Raw genomic sequence first — 23,974 nt, forward strand, 5'->3', positions numbered from 1 at the left:
CCCTCTGAGCAGTGGTTTAACCTGAGACCAGAAGGATCACACGAGTCACGCGGAAAAGGCACAGGGATGAGAGCATAGGCAAAAGCTCCGATGGGAAGAAACGGCTCGGCTGGCAGAGGTAACTCCAGTCCTGGTATCCAGTGACTGCAGAGGAGGGCGGGCAGGAGGCAGGGAGCAGGCGCCTGGAGCCACATGGACGTGAAGCTGGACCTAAGGGACCCCAGTGTCCAGGGTGGTGAGTCTCACACTTCAGACTCAAAACCCAGTTCCCCAAAGAACTGCTTACAATGCAGATCCTCAGTCCCTGGAACCACAGACTCAGACTCCAAAGTGTGGGGATGCGTTAACTGGACCCCATGGCTCCCTGGGGGATAGCCAGCCAGCCACCATGTCATTACTGTTTCAATAATAATCAGCCCACTGGCCAGTTGACCCGCATTGGTGGATCACCAGAGGTAGACTGGCAATGTTTTTCCAAAATCTACCTGTCGCCCTTCTTTCAAGCAAGACTCCACCACCTGGGGCCCTCAGCACACCCAGAAGAGGACTAGAGGGTAAGAAATGAGAAACAAGTAAGAGGAGATCGGGCCCCCCAATCCAGGCCCAGGGCTCTCAGTGCTCACAGAGGTACAGTCCAGACCCCCTGAAGTAACCCCACTAGCCACTCTCCCCCGGCTTCTGGCTCTAAAGGAAACCGCTGCAGAGCCTTGGCTTCCTTTCCCATTAAAAGCCACCAGGACCACAGTTTTCAATTAGCTGTGTCAGCCTACCACCCCGAAGCCGCCCAAGTTCAACATGTCAGCCCTCCCCCCAGCTTCCGGTCGCCACAGAGCACTTCACACCTCCCTATTGTAAACCTGTCCAGAGCAATTACCCTGCCTGCCTTTGGACAGCCTCAGGACCGCATTTCTGTCTAATTTATAGCTGCAAAGCTCTGGCGGCAGAGGCAGCCTTGCCCTGGAGCGGAGGAAGTGCAGAGAAAACGGTCAGACCTGGCTGTACAGGCAAGCGCACAGCCAACGTCCTTAGGGTACAGAAGGGCACATGCTCCCCTTGTCCCAGCGGCGGGCACGGTGTGCTAGGCTCCCCCAGAGAGCCTGAAATCTGTACTCGCTGCGGGAAAAACTATTGTTCTGTTCTGCCGCATTTCCTCCTTTGCTTGGAATTACAAACAGGGAGGCAGATACAGCATACACACTAGGCAAATACTGGCCCGTTTTATTTCTACCTGAAGATCTTAAAAGTCTTTAAACTCAAAAATAAAATCCAGCTCACCCAAGGATGGCGAGACAGAGACATTTCTGTCCCTGGGGAATTCAACTCATCCAAGATTTTATGACCTGTCTTTTTTTTAAAACTTGCCCTGTTTACAACTCAAAAGACAAATGATCCAACTGAAAAATGGGCAAAGAAAATGAATAAATATTTCTCCAAAGAAGATACACAAGTGGCCAAGAAGCACATGAAAACTTGCTCTGCATCACTAGTCACTGCTGCTGCTGCTGCTAAGTCACGTCAGTCGTGTCCAACTCTGTGTGACCCCATAGACGGCAGCCCACCAGGCTCCCGTCCCTGGGATTCTCCAGGCAAGAATACTGGAGTAGGCTGCCATTTCCTTCTCCAGTGCATGAAAGTGAAAAGTGAAAGTGCAGTCGCTCAGTCGTGTCTGACTCTTCGCGACCCCATGGACTATAGCCTACCAGGCTCCTCCGTCCATGGGATTTTCCAGGCAAGAGTACTGGAGTGGGGTGCCATTGCCTTCTCCGCATCACTAGTCATTAGGGAAATATAAATCAAAACCACGAGGAGATACTGCTTCATACCCACCAGCATGGGTATAATTAACCTGACAGAGATAACAAGTACTGGTGAGGTTGTGGAGAAATGGGAACCTTTATTCCCTGCGGATGAAATTGCAAAAGGTGGTGTGCAGCTTCTGTGTAAAACAGCCTAGCAGTCTCTCAAAAAGTTAAATATAGAGACACCACACGACCCAGTAATTTCAATCCCAAGTATCTACCCAAGAGAAATGAAAACATACATTCATACAACAAACGCTATACACCGATGTTCATAGCAGCATTATTTGCATCAGCCAAAGAGTCCAACAACTTATGAATGGATAAACCCAATGTGGTCTACCCATGCAAGGGAATATTATTCAGCCATAAAAAGGAACGATGTGCCAATACATGCTACAACATGGAAGAACCCTGAAAACACGAGGCCAAATGAAAGAAGACAGACACAAAAGATCAGGTACTGTATGATTCCGTTTATATGAAATGTTCAGAGTAGGCAAATCCAGACAGCCAGGAAGCAGATGTTGCCAGGGGATGAGAAGAAGAGTGAGGAGGGGCTGCTAAGGGAACAGGGTTTTGTCCTTGGGTGACTAGGATGTGCTGGAATTAGCAGTGATGGTTTTACAACTCTGAATAAACGAAAAAAAACCCTGAATCACATAGTTTGAAAGGATGGCTTCTAGATATTTAAATTTTATCTTAATCAATCTATTATAAACAAAACACAAACACTTTTGCTTTAGCAGGCTTTCAAAATTATAGACTGAAAATGCCACCTAGCTATAATACTTCTGTACCACACAGATGCAGAAATAAACCTTTTCTCTAAATGCTAGGAGATAAATGCAGTGGGGGAACAGGCAAAATGTTCACATTTCAGATGCTCAAGGCATGGTACCACCTCTAAAATCCTTTCCACCCAATCAACTCCTTCTTGCTTCCTAAACTGCACTACACTCAGGACCGCAGCTCAGTCCACGAACCTGGAAGAAGTGGAAAACCTCAGTTGGAATGTATCCTCCCGCAGAAAATAAATTCTCAAGATCTCAAAACAGCATTTTTTTTTCTTCTGAGTAATTATTTAATAAGGCTGTGGAAAGCAGGGTTTTCCCGACGGCGAGCCTTTCAAAAATTAAGAACAAGCCAGAGGCAGGAGGAAGTGCCACCACAATGGGGAGAAAATAAATTGGTTAGATTAAGATCTAATTGATTAAGATCTGATCCCTTTCTGTGGTTGGTGCCGGTGGATTTTAGGGGAAAAAAAAGCATGTTATTTTGGGAAAAGTCCTTCCAGGGGAAAAGATGGGCAGGGGTGAGACTCTCTATTTCAGTTTTATGTTAAAAATTCACTGAAGCTGATCAAAAGCAGATACAAATGGCCAACACTCCCCACTTGCTCCGAACAGGGATGCTGGTCCCTTTTGTTCAAGAAGTGTCCCCCTAGACCACAGGTAACCATGACATAGCACAGTCTTTGCCAGCACACATGCAGTTAACTGGGAAGTCCAAAAGTCTAATGGGGCCAGGACGCTAACCAACATCAAAGAGATTCCAGTTGCTCCCCTTATGCAATAAACTTCTTTCACCCGACATCATTCACACTTTCAGAGTGCAAAGTTCACTCTGATATTGGTGACTTTCTCACTTTGTAGCTTTTCTGGCAAATATCCCTTGGCCTGGTTGTTCATTAATATGTAACAGGAACATTAAAAGCATTGTTTCGCCTTCTAGGGAAGCTGTGGCCAATTTAATAAAGTCGACATTGTCCCTGGGATGGAAGAACTGGTACAAGCTGCAGACAATTCAAAGATGCCCAGGTCAGAGGGTAGGTACCTGTCCACACCCTCACACTTCACATGCGAGGTATGTATTTCACAAGATGTTTTTGATATTCCTACTTGGCAAAGGGGTAAGATTAAAATGTTGATCTTACCGCACAAACGAACCTGGCGTTTCTTTCCCTTTCAACACAAGATTACTCCTTACCTTTTAAACCTCTCCAGGAAGTTGTGATATTTGTGGCAGGAAGACAGATGAGTTAGAAGGGACATCTCCAGGGCAATCGGGCGGACTATGGGGATGCTGGGGAGGGCACTACTTTTACTTTTCAAATCAGATACACACCAGGACAACTCACTTTCGAGACCATGTTTACTTTGCCGAAAGCCACACTCTAAACACGGGCTCGTTTGTAGAAGGGAAGTGGCTTAGAGTCCAACCTTGTTTATGCTCCAAGTAGGTTTGACAGAAAAACCACATCAATTTGTTTTAAAATAATTTCCATTTGCTGGAAGCTGTTCTTGAAGGGCTCTCCACCACGCTAATCTGCTCTGATTCCTAGCAGCTGGAGGTGCCAGGCACGCCGGCCACAGACGGGGAGGGCTGGCACAGACAGGCTGGTTCTGAGGGCACGGCCACAGGCTGGGGGGATTTCGGGGGACCCACAAAGACACGGCGACATCCCCCTCCCGGACGCACAGTCAACTTTGCTTTAAGAAGAACACACAAACATTTCCTAGTTCAGAGGCAAAAGTGAACTAGGAAATTGACACGCCCACACAGAAGCAGTTTTCTAGGCAATTACACCTTGGCAGGGTGGGGGAGGGAGGCTTTCCAGGCCCTCAGACACACACCATCTCTGAGTATCAGGGGTACTGGATGTGTGTTTGAGCCCAAAGGTCACAGTTGAGGGTGCTAAGAGATGTTATTTGGCTAACTAAACCTAAGAAAAAGAAGGAAACTTAAAAAAGGAAGAGTCCATGGGTAACACGGGCAAAGATCTTTGGCCTCACCATCTGAAGAAATGCAGATTAAAGTAATCCAATGCTATTTCCATGTATTAAACTGGTGTGTGGTCGAAGAAAGAAAGCAATCTCAAGTTTGTGAGGGGAAAATGGGCACAGTTTCACATGTAAATCATAAATCCACAGCCTCTCAGAAGCAGCCGTGTCAAGTCCTAAGAATTTGCATATCCACAGCAATTTAGATTTAAGTCATCGTAAGGAAATAAGAAATGTATACACATATAAGGATGTTAAAGAATAATCCTAATACTCAATATCAGGGAAGTTTAATTATGACTTAAATCATAGTTATTTAAATGTTTAAAGTTGGAAAAAATATTCATGATACTGAGCCTTAAAGCACATGTTCTATTGTACATACACCTGAAACTAATATAATGTCACAGGTCAATTTTTCCTCAATTAAAATTTTTTTTATAAAAGCAGAAATTACAACTGAATGGTAACCATAATTTTGTTTAAAAAAAATATATATATATATATAAAACTTGTAATAGTATTCAACCACAGACATTATTGGAAATTTATACACCAAGGTGGTACATATAAATTTATATAACAAGGTGGTAATATTTACCACTGGATAGTAAGATTAACTATTCTTTCTTGTGCAGCTTCCTCTTTATTCAATACAATGCCTACCATGTGTCACCAGAGAATTAAAAGTAACTAAAAAAATGCACGGGGAATACCCTAGCGGTCTGGTGGTTAGGACTCCAAGCTTTCATTACCAAGGGCGCAGGTTCGATCTCTGGTTGAGGTTAAATTAAGATCCCACAAGTCTCATGGTGTGGATAATCAATCGATAAATTAAATAAAATAAATGCATGTAACTGGGATATCAGGTTAATGGCACAAAACCCCTTTCACATCAAGTCACCTTCCTCAGCTTACCAGGTACAAAAAAGGGCCTTACCTCTGAATCACAGCCCGAGGCCTCCAAACCATTAAAATAAACATTTGAGGCAGAGTTTACCAGGGAGAAGATAGCTCTCCCACTGCCTCTCATTAACATGTCCAGGGGACTGCCCGTGCCTGAGGTGCATGCTCAGCAGGGTCAGACTTAGAAATCCATCTGCCCACAAAGTGTCCAGCCACAGACTAAACCTCTCCTCTGCCCTGAACCAGAGGACACGGTAACCCGCCCTCAGCGTCCTTACAACTCATCTGGTCAAGGAGAACAGCCTTTCCCTGTGCCAACAAAGAGGGAGGGGAAAAAAAACAAAACATGACCTTGGCCTGATCATCCCTTCTGTCAAAGAAGAGGCCTTAGCGAAATGAAGAAGAGCCAGGCAACCCAAACCAGCTGCCTGGCCAGGGCTCAGCATAAACTGAGCAGAAAAACCACAAGGGGAAGGGTGTCTAGACAGCCCTGGTCTAGGTGAGAGGCAACCCGCCCCTGCTGTGTCAACTCTGCAAAACCGGGCTCTTAGCGCAAACACAACACGCAGGACGGTGACCAGAGACCCCAAAGGAAGGCAGGTTCCATGCGGTGCTTAAACTAAACAAGGAAACAATACTTGGTTACATGATTTCACAGCCACCCTCCCCCAACAGAGGGAAGGACCAAAAAGCAGCCACATCTTCTTGGGGCGTGGAGGCTGCCCATCTGTCATAGCTCCACTTGGGTGCCACTTCTTTCTTCTTGCTTCCATTCTTTAAAGTTCTTCAACACAAATATTTGGTGGAGGGTGGAGAAAACTATCAAACAGACAAGGTATGGAAACGACAGACAGCTGAGCCGCTGGGAGCCCTCAATGATCCCCACTATCTGGGAAAGATGTTTATGTAGGACTTACAGGAGGACACAGAAAGAGGACTGACAGCTCCAGCTATATCAGGATCTGTCCTGAGCATTTACTGTATGCCAGGCTTGGAAAGGGATTCTGGGGCACCACGTGGATCAGAACCAAGGCCAGTCCCTGCTCCAGGGAGCTGACAGTTTAATGGGGGAGTGAGGATGCAGAACTTCCAATCAGGATGCAGAACTTCTGTGTGAAGTACTGCAGGGTCCCCGAGGCAGGACTCTGTAACCCAAAGGGAAGGTCAGCAAAGGTCTCCAAGAGAAGAGACATTTAAGGGGAATGAACAGGAGTTTGCAAGGCAGAGAGAGAAGAACGCCTCTCAGGCAGAGGGACATGTGACACATGGAATATTAAAAGAGCCTGTAAAAAATCCCACCTGGTGGCCGGATGCACGGAACCAGGTGGGAAGGAGAGATGAAGCTGGAGAGGCAGGTGGATGGCCAGAGGATTAGGCAGTGGGAATCCTATGTTCTAATGCGTAACTCTGCCAAGACCCCCATAGCTGGGGGCGGCGGGGGGGGCAGTGGGTGGAAGAGATGAGAGTAAAAAGTCCTTTACTTCCTGTAAAGTCTGCATAACACAAAGAAAATATAGAAGAAAACTGAGCATAAAACAGATCCACCAAATAGCTGATGAATTCCACCTTCTTTCCATCTCTCCGATAGAATCTTTTTATAAAATGAAGGCGGTGGGGAGGCAGGCAGGGGCTCACTGATGGCCACAGCGGTCTCCCGGGACGGCTCACAGGGCTGCCCAGCCAAGGCACGCCACGGATCGCAGGCGGAGCACACACTCCATCGGCTGGCCTAACTGTTTATACGTTCTTGAGTTAAAAATACACCACTCAGGTCAGCGTTAACACCAGGGCTTTATCACCAAGGCTCTTTGTAAGCCAGTTACACAAGCGGGCCTGTGACTTGCCCATCTTTTAAATGTGCCTCAATCTGCAAATTGTCTGCCGATACATCAGTGGGATTATAATAAAGCCACCAAATACACACGCATTTGAGAAAAACACTTTCCAAACCCAAGGATACTTTACTGTTTATAAATAGTTTACTTTTTTTGATCCCTGGGCATATAATATTCGCAGTTGCTCCAGAAACCAAAGAAACATGGAACAGGAACACAAACCACAACCTCACGGAAACAATAAACAACAGATGGCGAGACACATGCGCAGGCTGCCACCCCTGCACCGGAGGGGCACACCAGAAATGGATGCTGACACACCAGCCTGCCGACGAAGACACGTGCCCTTCCAGATCACGCTCCAGACACCACTTATGGAGCACCAGCCGTACACCTAGAACTGTGGTAGGTGCATCAGGCCACCAAGCAGGTGAAGGACCGATCATGGGCCTCCAGGAATTCACAGACTTGAAGGGGATGCCAGACAAACACACGAAAGCAGATGACACCAATCTCACTGAAGTCTTTCTAAATACAGTTATGTCGTCCGGTTTGGGTTCTAATTCTGGCAAAGGGCTAGTTTCTGGGCAGGTTATTCAACCACTCTGAGCCTCATGCAGAGTTAAGGTGACAGCTAAATGAGTTTGTGTTGATGTGTCCTCATGCAAAAACACAAACTATCACTGCTATGTGCTGGGGCCTCTCTTCTAACAGTTATAAATGATTTCAATTTTGCCCTCCCTCACAATAACTTTAGTGAGGTGGGCTCTATGATTACCCTCATTTAACACAGAGAAGAAACGGAGTCATTCAGAAGCTAAGTAGATTGCCCAAGGTCACCCAGGAAAGTAGGCACACATGCTACACTGTTGCCATTGTACTACCTAAAAGCATGGCTGGCTTCATCACCGCCACAACACCCGTCATCACCACACAGGTGACATGAAGGGGGCTTTGTAGAGGACGGGGACCCAGTATTATCTTCCCCAGCAGACCCTACAACTGTGTACTGTTCTGGCCTTTTCCTGGGTTTTATGGCTTGAACTTACTTGAAAAGTTCAAGACAAATGCTAAAATAAATTTGGACTCTAATGTCACATTTGCCATAACTAATGATTCTGATTAGTTGATGTTTACAAAAATTTTTTTAAACGTCTGCTGTCTCAAAACAAAGGGAGGGGACCCAATAAGTAAGTGCGGCAGTCATATTGCTTTCCATATATGGACATGTCTATTTCAGGAATCACAATCTCATGTCCAATTACTCTGCCAATTTCACCTCAATGCTCATTTTATTTTTTTAAACTCTGACTAGAATTTTCCAACTACACTGTAACTTTAAGCCTTTGTGTTTCTTCTACATTTAAAAAGAATGCCATTTCCCAATATATAACTCCCAGATGTAGAATTCACAGATGATTCATCTCGCAGAACAAGTGTTCGGAGACATCAGCTCCAAATAGAGCAAAAACTTGGAATTCCCTTCTCCCCCAAAGTTAAGAACTCGCCTAGATCTGCTCTGCTTGACAAAGTTTGTTTTCAATTATATTTCCAAATTCTTTTAACAATAACTGCATGGCGTCTGGCATCAACACATCTGATTCTTTGAAGTGGTTCTCAAGCAGAGAGCAGAAAATAAGGATAAAGTGGAAAGGAAGGGAAGCCCATCCATAATTTCTGGGCTTTATGTCCCTCCAAAAGGGCTCTTTGCCACGTAAAATCAGACAAACCACAAGCTATGACTTCTCCCTGAAGGTCCACACTGTTGGAAGCACCACGACTGAAGAAGGCTCCTGAACTCATCCCTTTACCCATCAGCTGGGCTCTTCATGGGAAAGCAGGTCTTCAGCACAAAGAAAATGGCCTCTTACTCTTTAAACCTGAACGCCAAACACACTTCTGTGACGTCCTCCACAAAGGTCAATTAGGAGTAATCACACTTGGAGGGTGAACCTCAGAACCCTTCTCAGATACAATGAACACATGGGATCCTTTCTGCCCAGAAAACAGTGCAGCAAGCCTCAAGAACGAGAGCTGTAGAGCTATAAACAAGTACCGACCCAGTGATTCCCGGCCACGTGAGACTGGACAACCCCTGCTACCTCAAGTGGAGGGAAAAGAGACAAGGGTGTGTGAAAACTTACCTAAGCAGACAGACTCCAAGATTCCTCTGGGGAAGGACAAGATATAAACAGTAAATCCACCAGGACAAGGTCAAGTGAATAATAGAGAGTGTGTCTAATGCTGACAAAAGCTTGTGGAAGGGCAGGAGGACTGTTTGGACTATCTCAGAACGCACATGGGCAAAGGCCACGTTTAGGCCTGAAAGGGAGGATACTAAAAAAAGAAAAAGAAAGCCTAGTTCTTTGGACTATTTCCTTTAGTCCTAAAGTATTCCCTAACTCTTGTCAACCCTCCTCTCAAGAAATTCCAAACCACTAATTGTGCCTCCCAACTTCACCGCATTTTAGCTGTATCTCAAACAGGGCTCCAGATTCTCAGAATTAGCTCTACAGGATAAAAAGAGAGAAAAAAAAAAAAATCAAAAGGTTCCACCTTATGAAACTGTGTATGACAAAGAAAGAGTGGAAAGGAAAAAAAAAGTCCAAGACTTTCCACTGAAGGCACAAATGAACTCGACATCAAAGAGAGGTGGATATTCAGGACACAGAGGAGAAAAGCTTCCAGACTTGGTATAACAAATGAAGTGTTTTAAGGAGTTCCATTATGACAAAGACCACGATTTTCAAAGCCAGTGTCTGACCAAGTGAGAACCAATGAAGACCCAACGCAGATGGGTAAATTGCTATGACCTTGACCAGAGAAAGAGAGAGACCTCAAAATTGCAAAAATCAGGCCCCTAGACTTAGTATGGACATAGTATGTGTTGGGCATCAAGTATGACCTTGATCTGATAGTACGGACATAATATGCTGTTGAGTTTCCACCTTGAAAGGCACCCTCAAAAGAGCTCCTTGGTAAAGGGTTAACAGTTCCTCTGATACCAGCAATGTTCCCAGCATGTTGCCAATGGCGAGCCAGCTCAGGGAGGACAGACAAGGTGGGGCGCACTGCCCTTCCTCGGGTGATTACTAGTGAATCTGCTACAGGTGGCTCATCTAGTCATTCACCGACGGCCGACTTGAGAGGGATGCTGCCTGCAGTGGCCCTAAGAAAGGCAGAGGAGACAAGTGCCTCTTTGAAAAAACAGGCCCTAAATTTATTTGCCTTTTGTGACGAGATCTTAAAAGGCTAAATCAAAGATCTAATAATGTAGGTCTGCACCAACTTCTGTGGTTTTCTTTGGGAAAAAGAGGCAATGACCAAGTAAAGAAATATGGTGGAGTACATATGCCCCCCTTCAGTAACTCCTAAAGGACCACAGGAGGTGCCCCAAGAGTCCCACATGCACACCGTTTCCCGTTACTTCCCCGGGGCATCCAAATGAGGATACCACTCAGAAGCACCGAACATGGAAGGTGACTGAAGTAAGTATCCTAGACACAGAGAGTAAAATGACTGATTCTTACCATTCACTAAGTAGTGTAAGTTTATTACTTCTTTGTTTCAATTCAGATGGACTCCTATATTTGAAGATGAGCAGCCTCAGAAATCATACATCGCTTTACAGAAAGGAAATGAACTGATTAGATCAAGGTCATACTGCCAAGCAGGGGCTGAACTGGGACAAAACCCCTAACTTTCCAGATGTCCAGCCATTTTCTCAACCATCCACACTTCTGCCTTCACAGCTTTAAGACAACTATTTGTTTTTTTCCTTTTAGGTCAATAGTTTTTACTCCTCTTTGGTCTAGAGCCCCTTTAAGATGCTTAATGAAAATGTTAGCTCCTTTCTGCCCAGAAAGATGCAGTGAGTTTTGAGATTTCACATACAATGTAGTTCCCTACACTGCCCCATCTCCTCCCCCACCCCCAATAATATTTGAGGTCAGTCAGTCTGTATTTTAGGATAGTCTGGAATTCAATATAATTTAATCAATTCACAATTCTGTTTCAAATGAACTCGTGAAGGGATCCAAAAATCTAGGAGATTTTTCTCTTGGACAAAACACAACCATCGAAGAAGCCAAACCACTGTGGCCAAGAGTCCCACACAGACACCAAATCTGAGAAAACATTCAGAGGAATTTGGGATGGGGCAGACTTTCAGAGTTACAAAACATTTCAGTTCGCTTTCTGGATCTCTTCTCCCCCAAAGACGAAAGGAAACTCCATTCCATTTGAGCTGGAGTTTCTGTATCCATCACTTTGCTGGATCAACAACCAACTTCCTGGAAGCAACAAGCTCTCCTGGCTGTTTATAAGTTTTGCAAGCCCTGGGAGCTTGTGTGCCAGAAACTCACACCAGCCCAGGTGTAGGGAGGAAATCAAAGGAAAAAAAAATTAATTAAAGATAAAATAAAAACTAAAATGTAGGCAAGATGCATGGTACTAGACCAAGGTCCTGCACAGCAGAAATCAGATGAAACAACAAATTTATAAAATAGAAATTAAACCCACAGTCAGAATTTCTCAGTTTTAAGCGCCCTCCCACCCTGTAGATCTTTCTTAACCCCTTCAGTGTGTGCTTCCACTTCCCTAAACACAGAATGCCCTGTAAGATGGTATCTAACCAAATATCATATAAATTTTATTAAGCTTAATACACACATGAATTTAACCTGACCATGTAAGACAGCTTTTAAAACCAACGAACACCACAGGATCCATACAGAATTAGATTTTCACAAACAGAATATGGAAAACATTCCACAGACTTTGATCAAGTGGATTGGTATGTAACTCCCATTCAGACTGCTAATTAAGCTGCAACCAGCATGAAATCCATTCTAAAAGTCTCTCCTAACCAACAAAGTAACAGGCTGCAGAGAAATTAAACTGTGCATTTTGACAAAACCAAATCAAACCATTCTGCAGCTACTTGAAGAAAAGCATTTTCAAATCTGTGTGAAGTTTAAATCAAGCACAGAGGGTTCCAGGAACATAGTTCTTTGCTTTGGGGGGATTTTCTTCCAGGGTGCCTCTCACTCTATTTAAAGCAGCCTCAAGTAGCCACAGCTGGAGGGTCATGCTTACAAAGTAAACAATAGTTAACTCGATTCAGACTCACGACTTAACTACAACCAATAGCTAATTACCCCTCTATTAACCAATAGTACCTGAAATATCACTTTTTAAATGACCCATTTGGAATTATGCTCGTTCACAAAAGAATTCTTATCAACAATTAATAGCAGAGAAGAAACTTCCAATTAACAGCTACATGGGGAGAGATGAGAGTTCCTCAGAATTACCACATTTCAGGCAAAGGCTAAAAGGACAAAAGAACTAAGTACCTCTCACAAGAGAGAGACAAAGCTGTATTCTGAGAGCATACAAATTGACAGAGCACACACTATGTGCTCAATAAACAGTCTTTAAAGGTATCGTTTACCAAAAACTCCCTTTGGAAAAACAGACTTAAAACAAATGATTTTTTTTCCCCAAAAGGCTGTTACAGTTAGCACTTCTTTAAACCACCCTATAGCAAATAATATATGCAAATTATATCTCAAAAATAAATGTATCTTAATTTTTTAAAACCTATCTATATCTTCAGATGAAGTGATATGCTCGGATTTGCTTCCAAAAAAAAAAACACAGAAAACCATGGGGACAAGTCTATTGCGGCATAGATTAAACAAAAGAGGCCATTATCCAAAATAACACAAATAGCAAACGCTGAGGAGGGTGTGGAGAAACGGGAACCTTGGTGTACTGTTGGTGGGAATGTAAATTGGTACGGTCACAATGAAAACAGTATGGAGGTTTCTCAAAAAAATAAAAATTGGGTTTCCCTGGCGGCTTAGTGGTAAAGAATCCATTTGCCGATGCAGAGACATGGGTTCAATCCCTGACCTGTGAACACCCCACATGCTGCGGAGTGACTAAGCCCACGCGCCACGACTACTGAGCCTGTGCTCTAGGTTCAGGACCCACAACTACTGCAACTACTAAAGCCCAAGAGCGGTCCTGTTCCACAACGAGAAGCCCTCGCACCCCGACTAGAGAGTAGACCCCACTCATCACAACTAGAGAAAAACCCGCGTAGCAATGAGACCCAGCACAGTCATAAATAAATAAATGAAATTATTTTAAAATGCACAGCTAAAAATAGATCTACCATATGACCCAGCAATTCCACTCCTGGGTATAAATCCAACAAACAAAAAGACTAATTAAAAACGATACAAACACCTCAATGTTCATTCTGGCATTATTTACAACTGCCAATACACAGAAGAACTTAAGTGCCTATCAACAGATGACCAGATAAAGAAGATGTGATGTGACATCCACATATATATGTAAAATGGAATACTATCCAGTCACAAAAAATGAAATTTGCCATCTGAAGCAACACGGATGGACTTGGGAGGGCATGAGGCTAACTGAAATAAGTCAGACAAAAAGACAAGCACTATATGCTATCACTCATATGTGGAATCTAAAAAAATACAACAAAGTCGTGAACATAAAGAAAAAGCAGAAGACTCACATATATAGAGAACAAACGAGTGGTTACCAGTGGCAGAGGGAGGGGGGTGTCAATGCCTCTTCACCCAGCTTGACGTGCTAAAGTTTGTGGGTACCAACAAAGAGCACAGTGACTACAATATACGGAAATAAAGTGAGATTATCCATTCCTTAGTTCTAAAGTGCTTGATTCTTCTCACTGTATATCTAACAGGCCATCATCAAGTAGGTAATCCAGTGAGGAAGAATTTTATCAGTGCAATGTACGCCCTGACCAAGATAAGTATGAAATTACTTGAACAGCAATTATAAACGGGTGGTAGGAGCAAAGGACAGGAAGAGGAGGTGGGGGCGGGGAACACCTCCTAAATACTGTATAATACAGTCTTAGAAGATGAAGTTGTGTGATTTGTTTTTAATCAGCTAAAAAATAAAATAATTAACTCTCCACTATCTTATTTCTCAACATATAGGTAATTCTACCGCAGGACAGAACCTCACTCCTCTCATTCATTTTCTTCCCAATAATAAGAGACCTCAAGAAAAAAAAGTACCCACAGATCATAAAGGATCAGAGACTTGGGCACCATAAAAGTTTAAAGAATAATCAATGCAAAGTGCTTCAAAAGAAGACAGGCCATGCTTTCTTTAAACTCTCTGAAGGCCACCTTTTGCCAAAATAAACTGAATGAGCAGTGATTGGAACCTGCATCCTGGTTCATAAGGAAACCAAGATGTATTAGGACTTACGGAGATGAACAGATTGGTTGTTCACACAATGGGCTTTACCGGTTATGCTAGATTAAATAGTAATAAAGACGCAAACAATCGTAGCCGTTCATGTGGGCAAGGCTGTGAATCACGGCCATTCATGGGGGAAGGGAGGCAGGTACAGGTGCAGGGGCAAGGAAAGAAACAGCTTTTCAGGTGGCATCCTTGCCACATTCCACGGATGGCCCTGTGCTCAATGCCCATGTCCCCTACAAAGTTACTGCACGATGGCAGACAAACCAAACAAAAAATGTCGGAGATCTCCAGCCCTCTGCAAACCACCCCACAATCATCTCCCCTCACCCTACCTCCTCCCTCAAACATTTCCAAAGAGAAGTGGGTACAGGAGAGGATTCAGCCAGCCCCCGAGTTCGTAACCTAACCCTTGTTTGGAAGAGTGCACCTGCATGTTTCCAAGCAATTGACTGAGCTTCTTGGTAGGGATCAGTTTCAATGAAACCCTGAGAAATAATAGGGTAAAATTATTAGTTTAAGGGCCTCTTACTTCTCAGCCTCCTTCCCATATCCCACTTCCCAGGAGGGTAATGCTCAATAGACAGTTGTATTTGCACAACTGGAATACATTTATAAACTACCTCAATCATTTTTTGCTAATTGCATAATTTGTATAATTTTTTGCAACTGTTCAGAGAGTCCCCCTTGAATTTGTCTGAGCTTCCCTAGGGCACACAAAGCTTCACTGTATCCATATCACCAGAAACTTTATGGCAGAAGGCCACTTGGGGGCTGAGCCCTGCCACCTGCTCCCAACAAATGAGATCTTCATGTCAGAAAAGCACTCTTCCCAGGAAGCCTCTGTCACCAGGAACTCCCGACTTGGAGAGACTGGCCAGGCTACATGGGGATACAAAACCTGTTAATGGGGCGGGAGGTCTTAGCCTCCAACCTGTGCTCTGAATCATCAGCAAGGTGACTGACCCACATTGGATTAGGCTGAATACACATATTGCCTAACTCTGTCTTCACGGCAGCTTAAGGTAGAATATTATGATTCCTTCTTTTACCAACAAAGGGGAAAGTTTCACCACAAATCACACACATAGCTGTCGGGTGGCAGAGCCAGGAATGGACCCTAGAAATAATTTCCAATCTCATCATCACTACTCTGGAGTGAATAGTGAGTACTGGGTGCCATCAGCAGGGAGGAGGCATCCAAATCATTACCAGAGAAGAATAAAAGGAAGCTTTGCCCTCATCCGCTCCTTCCTCCATCATTAACCCAAACAAGACCTGAGGATCGATCAGACATCACATGCCAAGCTGCAGGACAAAGAGAAGCGCTGAAGGCAGGACACCAAAGGCACGAAATCCAGGGGAACAGGAGAGCACCTTTTTAAAAAACAGTGACTTTTATAAGTAGACTGGGTTTATAGCATGTATCTTACAAGATTATGCATAAAGTATATTGAAACCACACGTAAAGTATGAAATTATATAAAACATATTAGTAGAGAAATGTATAAAGCATAAAGCCCTTGGATAAGAAAAATTCATAAGCATACCCCACCAAACCCCTAAAAACTAGGATACAAATTAGCAACTTTCAATCAGACCATAGACAAACCACAAGTTACATTTTTTCCATAATCCTTATTTAACTACTCATTTTGCTTCATGGCAACAATGGTCCTGTATCAAGTCCTTCAGTAGAAAATTTCTCAGTCTACTCATATAATTGGCCAATTAATAGGTAAGTCTGGACTGCCATTTTAAACCCCAAAGTTACATACAAAAGGAACTCCAAGAGGGTTAACTACTGTGCAAATTTTTACCTCTGGTCTCCGAAGTCCTATTTCTCTGGGGAAATACGAACAGATCTGAGTTTGTGACAGATTCCCACGCTTTAACATGAAACAAACGCAGAAGACAACCACATTACTGACACATTATGAACTGAAGCCAGGACGTAGATGGAATGGACCCATAGGCTCAATGACATGCGTAAGTCATTAAACACCACCACTAACGGTTCCTAAATTTCCCATCAGCCAGGAAACATTGGGGATTTTCAGATATATTTCCCCTCCTCTGCCTGGGAATTTTCCTCCTACCCCTCCTCCTCCGGTCTCAAGACAATGCCTCCAGCCTTTGAAACTGCATCCATTGTAAACAGCTCTGAATATTAACAGAGCCCAGAGTTCTACTCTAAAAGACCCCCAGGGTTTCTAACTGCAGTTGCTGAGGAGGGGAAAGGTCCCCAATGAGTAAATGTCACCAAGCTCATTCACAAGTCATTGAAAATCAGGCTTGCTCATGAAACTTGGTCTTTCAACCTATGGGCTAAGTCACAGGAATCCCTCTAAGTTTTAAACCAGAGATACTGGTACAACCAACATCCTTGACTGCTTATAGCAACTTTCAGTTTAATGAATCCCTTCAGCAGATTTCCCTCTCTGGTGGATGTCACTTTTGAAATAACCAGTGGCTATTTTAAACCACCTCCTTCCCCAGATAACAGACCTTTGGGGCTGCAGCAGGTGCAGAGAGCTAGGCCAGGGGTATTGTTAAGTCGCACAAAACCCTAGCGGCTCTCTTGCATTCCTGTCCACACTGAAAGAGAAGATACTGAAAAGGCTTTGCACCAGGGAGACACCTCTGCAGAATGGGGGAGAGGCCCTTTCATTGTGAGCATGGTGTCTGAGGGAGAGTAAGGTCAGCCAGAGGTCATCCCAACGTGCACAGGGAAGGCTGCGTGGGGAATTCAGGCCAAGGCATTAATCGGAAGGGAGAGAGACTTACAGCCCCTGGGCAGGGCTGCAAGTCCCGTGGAACTGGACATCCACTGGGACCCAGATCTGATTACTCTGCACAGAATCATCATCCTTCTGGAGATGACGAAGTACTGCCCACAATACATTCAAAAGTTGGGAAATCTGGTGACCTGATGTAAATATGAAAAGAGATGAACACGCTTCTAAAACTGTCCCTTGTAAAAGGGGGCAGGAACAGCCCTGACATACACGATAGGCAAGAGACACCTTGGACTTTGAGGTCTCTGGGCACTCCCTAATTTTAGTCCTCAAAACTTAGATTTTATGACTATAATTTCATATCAAAGGCACACTTAAATCCTGTGCCTAAAAAGGCACCCAATTTCATTTCCCTGACTTGCCCTTATTAAAAAAAAGTGTCAAATAACATAAGGGATGCAGACTTCCCAGGTGGTTCATTGGTAAAAATCTGCCTGCCAAGCAGGAGATGCGAGTTCGATCTCTGGGTTGGAAAGATTCCCTGGAGAAAGACATGGCAACCCACACCAGTATTCTTGCTGGGAAAATTCCATGGACAGAGGAGCCTGGTGGGCTACAGTCCACAGGGATCGCAAACGAGTTGGACACTACTTCGTGGCTAAACAACAACGTATCACATAGGTGCTCCATCATGTAGGGGAGGTGAAGCCAGGCTTCTGACACTTGAAAAGGACTGAGCTCAGGCTAAAGCTCCCCCAAACTTTAAAAGCACTTGCACTTCTCAGATTTTCTCTCTGCCCTTACCCTGTGCTGGACAAGCTCCCTCTTCAGAACAAACCTCTGTCTACACCCACAAACTTGAGAATTGGACGTTCATGGTCTGCTGAATTCTTCTTAAGTGATAGAGACAGAAAGAGGAAAATGGGCAGAAAGGAAGACCTCAGGGCAATCCAGACTATTATCTACCTCTTAAAACAGACACACACACACACAAGTGCGCGCGTGTGCATCTTAGCTTTGGTTCTGGAACAATCTGGTCTTATGCACTTTAGATCTAATTTGCATAAACAGGATGGAAACTATTTTCCAAACCCTTAATTCACAACACCCTGCACACCTGGGTCTTCCAGCACAGCTGTAAAATTTGAAAGACAAAGGCCCTCTTTGCTTCCCAACAACAATGGGAACCACCGTGGGGCTTGCGTTTAGTTTTCTAATATAATCCTAAGTACCACGTAGGTGCCCAAGCTGACAGAGAAGTTCGACTGAGTCCCCTGGGTTTGGTAATGTGAACAGGTAGGGAGACAAAACACAAAAGAGAACCAAATCAATACATTTGTCTTAATGTGACTCAGAATGACCATACCCGGTGACCTTTAGGGAACATCCTTGCTTTCCAACGCCAAGTCATCTTCCCTCCAAGCTGAGAATCAGTGGTTCCTCCTCCAGGGCCTGCCTGCCTTCCTATCACAGAATCATTAGCTCATCATTGAGTTGCCAGACCCTGTGAACAAGCAACGCTCTGCTCAACTTTATGCCACAGACAAGAGTCGAAGGTAAATTGTGTTTAAAGCATCTTAAACAGCTTCTGAAGCCATACTCCCCAAAGCAATTTCAAAGAAAGAAAACATCTGAGTTCTAAGAAGTTCAACGTCTTCTAAGGTTCCGGGAAGTTTGAAGAGAGCTTGGCAGAGCTGGGAGCTATTTATGAATGTGCTGGTTGGACTAGGCCGTTCTCACCTACGTAATGGGATGGCAGACTCAGTTATGGCTCGACTACTACAACTATAAGTTATTGCGTTGAATAAGTTATCCTCAGGCCCCAGGAACGAACATATTTTCCCTTCTCCCAGCACTATTCCAGTTCTGTTATTCCAACTGCATTTACATCCACTATTAAGGAGTTTTACTTTCCTTATGCGGGGCTTAACAGCAACTCCAAAATTAGATGCACTGTTTACAAAAGCAAAAAAGAAAAAAAATGTTCCATAAAGCCACAGGTCCCCTTCTATCTCAAACCCACAGCCTGAAATTGAACTAGCTGCAGTAAATCTAGTTCATGGGGTTATAAACTAGCTCAACGCACTTTCTAGACACAATGGATTCAGAGGGTGTAAAGTTGGTGAAGCTATAATGTATTTTATCATATATATAGACAGAGACTTTCTCCCCTCAAGTCTGACTGAATCATAGCCAGGAATATAAAACAAATATCCTGATGGAAAATTCAGAATTAGACTAATGACTTAAACCGAGAAATGTGAAGTCTGGGGGAGGAGGGGGAAAATATTTACCAAATTGTTCTTTAATCAGAAGAAAAACAAACTTCACAAACATTTTTTCAAAGGACACACATTTCCGTACTGAATACCATATTGCCACATACTAACCAGAGGCCATACTACTCACTTAAAATCTCAGCAGTTACCACCATAATCAGTATAATCAAGTCTCCTGAAATTCAGAATAGCCAGTTTTGTATTCACTGATCAGCAAATGTGTTGGGAAAAGAGAAAAGACTGCAATTTTAAAGGTATTTATGACTTGTGAAATGTCACTCTTTAGGAGACAAAAGCCCCCCCAAACAACCAGTAGTTTTGCTCCAAAAATTAAAGGGCAAGGCAAAGAGGATCTTGCAGCCATAGCAAGTGAAAAAAGAGGCCACCCTGTCCTTGCAGGAAGCCACCACTTCTGAACTCAGTGCCTTGCCCATGGTGCCACCGACACGTGACATTGGGAGTCACTATTCCAGCAGGTGAACACAAGCAGCTACTGATCCCATGACTTAAAACAATTAAAAAAAAAACAACTACTTAAGAGTGTGTAAAGGCAAACCCACAACACCCCCGGACTGCCCCAGCCACACACCAGACTACCGAATGGCAGCTCCGGGGTCCACCTCCATTAATTTGCATGGCCACCACCTGTGTTAAAACCCCACCACCTGACCACCGGTTTTCCCTAAGTCAGGAATTCCAAAGCAGCAGCAGAACACTGAAGAGAAATCCTGTGTATATCGGTCGTGCTTCACAACTGCGTGGGATGGAGCGCTAAGCAGTGTGGAACGTTAAGAGATCTGTGCCCCACTCTCAGAGACACAGGATCTTCACATTTGAAAGGAATTAACTTCTTTCCCCTTATGGCAGTCTGAGTCTCAGACCACATGTTCTTACATCAAGCCACAGGTGTTGGTTAAAACTGGTGTCACCAGTTTTGTTTCTCTTTTTGAAGAGTGAATGTCATGCCTGAGGTTACTACTGTGACTCTTCTATGTTCTAGGAAAGATGTCCAATTATTCAACTAAAAAGCAGACTATTCAAGCTAGGCCTCTTCTGGAAGGTACTAACAGTTCTGCAGAGATGCTAATTACCGATAACTGGACAGGATTTTGACTCATGAAGCAGATCTGTTAGAAATTTTAAAAGGTTATGACATTCTGCCATGTTTACACAACTCCGTATTTGTGTTTTACTGAGAAGTGGCCCACCAAGTCCCAATAGGTCAAAATCCTGACAGCACAGAGATGAGACTCTTGCCGGTTAACACACTCTGCTGAAACCAGAGTCTCGCACCCTCTCCCGAAGTAGCACTACTCCAAGACTCATCTGCACCATTTACAGGGGAGAAATGCTACAGGGTGGGCCCCAAGGTGCACTGGATTGGCAAGTCCTAGGAGTCCCCTAGGGAGCAGCCAGGAAGGATCTAAACACAGTTCCCTAAGATACCAACCAGGGGGGAAAGGACCAACTTCCAGCAGTCACAGATGTCCAGGAACTCTCAGAGTCCCCTAACTCAACTCGGGGAGTCCTCCAGAATTTTGCGGGGGGCCAGAGCCAAGTCAGGCCACCAGTCTGGTGGATGAAGAGGCGGCTACGCACACTCTCACTAATAAATGATGTAAATGGAAGACTGGAGCCAAAAGTCACCTTCATTCATTACCCACTGGAAGGCCAAGCAGCTCAGACAAGAGAGATGGATTACAGGAGAGAGAAAAAGAAACACTCGCGGACCCCCAGACAGACTTCCTCACACTCTCCCCTCCAGATGTTTCCCGCTCTCCACCCACACATACACCCTCACCTCCTGACTCTTCACTCACACTCTCTTACCTCCACATTCCCACCCACTCACCAACTCCCAGATGGCTTTCATGAGCCACGCTCACTCACCTCCAGACCCCCACGACACTTTTTCTTCTCCAGAACCTCAAGACCCACATTCGCTCACCTTCAGACCCCAAAGACCCACGTTCGATCTCCTCCTTCCCTCCACGAGGTACACTTCCCGCCTTAAGACCCCAAAGACCCACGCTCGTGCACCGCCACACACTCAAGAGACTCACACTTTTCCCATCCAGACTTCTTCGCACGCACAGTCTCCTCCAGATCCCCAAGGACCATGTCACCACTACAATCCCACACTAACAGTTTTGCAGCTCATTCAAACTTGACACACACGAAACTCAAAGCGTAGCCCCTTTTCGGAGAAGCACCCCAGCCGCCCCGTCCGCAAGTGACAGCGCCCCGGGGCGCGAGGAGGGCGTAAAGGGCGGCACTTACAGACTCCGCGTCCAGGCGGGCAGGTCCCCTGGCAGCGCCGCCAACCCGCGCCCGCCGCAGTCCAGAGAGTCCCCAGCGCAAGTGCAGGCGGCGGCGCAGGGCGCCCGCGAGCCCGCTGTGGCCGATGCGGGCTCCAGCTGAAGCAGCAGCAGCAGCCAGAAGAGGAGAAGACAAGGCGAAAGGCGCGGGGCCCCGAGCGTTCCGCGGACCGGCCGCGCCATCTTGTCTGGAGCGCGCAGCGAACTCCCTGTGCTGGGGCTGCGAAGTCCGGGGCGACCGCCGGCAAGGGCAGGCCTGCGGGAGCTCCGCTCCGCACTAGGCTCAGTGCCCGGGCATGGCTGCCAGCACAAGTTCTCTTTGCGGTAGCGACTCTGACGCTCAGGGGGCCCCCAGTGCCTGGGCTACTCGGCAGAGCCAGGAGGGGGCCGCGAACCCCGCGCCCATCCGGGCCGACCCGTCCGTGCTCGCTGCGAACCCCACGGAGCCCAGCAAACGGTGCTCGGCTGACGCTCCTCGTTCCCCCGCCACGCTTCGGAGTCCCCGCGCACACCAAGTACCGCCGCCGCTGCGAGCAAGGAGCTCGGGCTCACAGCAGAAGCTCTGCGCCCGTAGGCATATTCCTCGCGGCTCCAAGCGTCCAGCTGCAGACTCCCGGCTGGACGACGCGGCCACCCCCGCAGTGCTCCAAGGGCCCGGTGCGCCTAGCTGTCCCAGCGCCTCAGGCAGAGCGCGCCCGCGCAGTTCCGGGCTCCGCACGCTCCTCCGCTTAGCCAGAACCCCGCAGACCTCGCGGCCGAACAATCAGCCTCTCGCCGCTCTCTTCCCCGCGGCCCAGCCCGGGCCGGTCCCGAAGCCCCGCCCCCGGCCGCTCGCCCTCACACACCCCCTGGGCTCAGCCGCCCGCGGCCTCCTGCCGGCCCACGTTGGATGCTTTGCAACAGAGCCCCGCCCCGCCCCGCCTGCTGTTCATTGGCTGCCGGGGTCCACGGCGGCCAGTTTGGACGCCCATTGGAGCGTTCACCATGATCCCGCCCCTCCCGCCTCTCCGGCCACCCCACCCCAGTCTCTTTTCCCACCCAAGGTGTGAAGGGCGGGGGACTGGGAGGAGAAAGGGAGAGTCGGTCTCTGGCTCTTAAAGGGGACTTACTGACTGATGGAGGAGGGGGATGCGCAGTGGGGAGAGGTGCAATAAAAGTATGCCCTCTGGGTGTGCGGGAGGAGAAAACTTCGGTAAAGAAGGCAAAGCTCCCGCTTTGGAGCTTTCTGGCCTCAACGTTTCTTCCCTCCTTCCCAGTCTGCAAACAGGGCCGGCGACTTAAAGTTTACACCCATTTTCCAGATGTATGCAGATTTAAAACTTCACTAATCTACTGCTGGGGGCATCTTTAGTTATTTTATTAGGGGTGACCGCCTTCCTCTCTCACAACCGGGAGCTCTTTTTGACTCTTGACTTGTTCCTGACCCCTTAAATCTAGCAATATATCCTTGATTACCAAAAGGAAAGTGTAATGCGTGCAGAAACCGAATCTGAAAGGTGTTCGCAGTCCCACCTCCGTCCCCACCTCTGCCCTGGTGAACTGAAGGGTTATCCTGGAAACACTCCAACATTTGATATAAAGGGGTTGCTTTGTTTGTTTAAATCACAGCCTTTTAAAGCCAGTTTTCAAGAAGCTATACATCAAGAACTCCTAAGAGACAGAATAAAAAGAGAAATAATAATTCTTACAAAATTACTAACTGTGGCTCCTATTGGTCCGAGCGTAGTAGCCAAGTGTTAACGACAGCGCAAAGAGCAAGGCAGGCACTCCGCTCTGGGGGGACGGGCGGGCGCGCGCGCGCGCACACACACACAGAGTGAAAAACTTACAAGATTAACACTTCAAGATATAGCTGCTCCTATCGACGTTTTGGTTTGCTGGTGTCTCATGTCCCTTCCTAAGAGTATGCAAGTTTCTAACATAACTGCACACATTGTCAGAAGAATTAAGTGAGTCATGTCTGTTGAAAAACATTTGCTCCAGCTATTGAAATCTGACTTCTGTGTTACCAAAAAGAAAGGAAGATGTTCCTCAG

General features: G+C 45.8%; 1 protein-coding gene across 3 annotated transcripts in view; it reads right to left on the bottom strand.

Annotated features, from left to right (window-relative positions):
- LRIG1 (leucine rich repeats and immunoglobulin like domains 1) overlaps positions 1 to 22,802 on the bottom strand; it is a 112,949-nt gene extending 90,147 nt beyond the window's left edge. Inside the window, exon 1 of one of the 3 annotated variants that reach the window (XM_043443549.1) lies at positions 21,902 to 22,802. In XM_043443549.1, the coding sequence (XP_043299484.1) occupies positions 21,902 to 22,122 (221 nt within the window). In that variant the 5' untranslated portion in view covers positions 22,123 to 22,802. Of the gene's footprint in view, positions 1 to 21,511; positions 21,577 to 21,684; positions 21,711 to 21,901 lie in introns of those variants that run through there. The other 2 variants (XM_043443551.1, XM_043443550.1) reach the window with 2 other exon arrangements.
- Positions 22,803 to 23,974: the final 1,172 nt, after the last annotated feature.

The sequence above is a fragment of the Cervus canadensis genome, chromosome 22 (assembly GCF_019320065.1).
Source record: "Cervus canadensis isolate Bull #8, Minnesota chromosome 22, ASM1932006v1, whole genome shotgun sequence".
Taxonomy (NCBI): domain Eukaryota; kingdom Metazoa; phylum Chordata; class Mammalia; order Artiodactyla; family Cervidae; genus Cervus; species Cervus canadensis.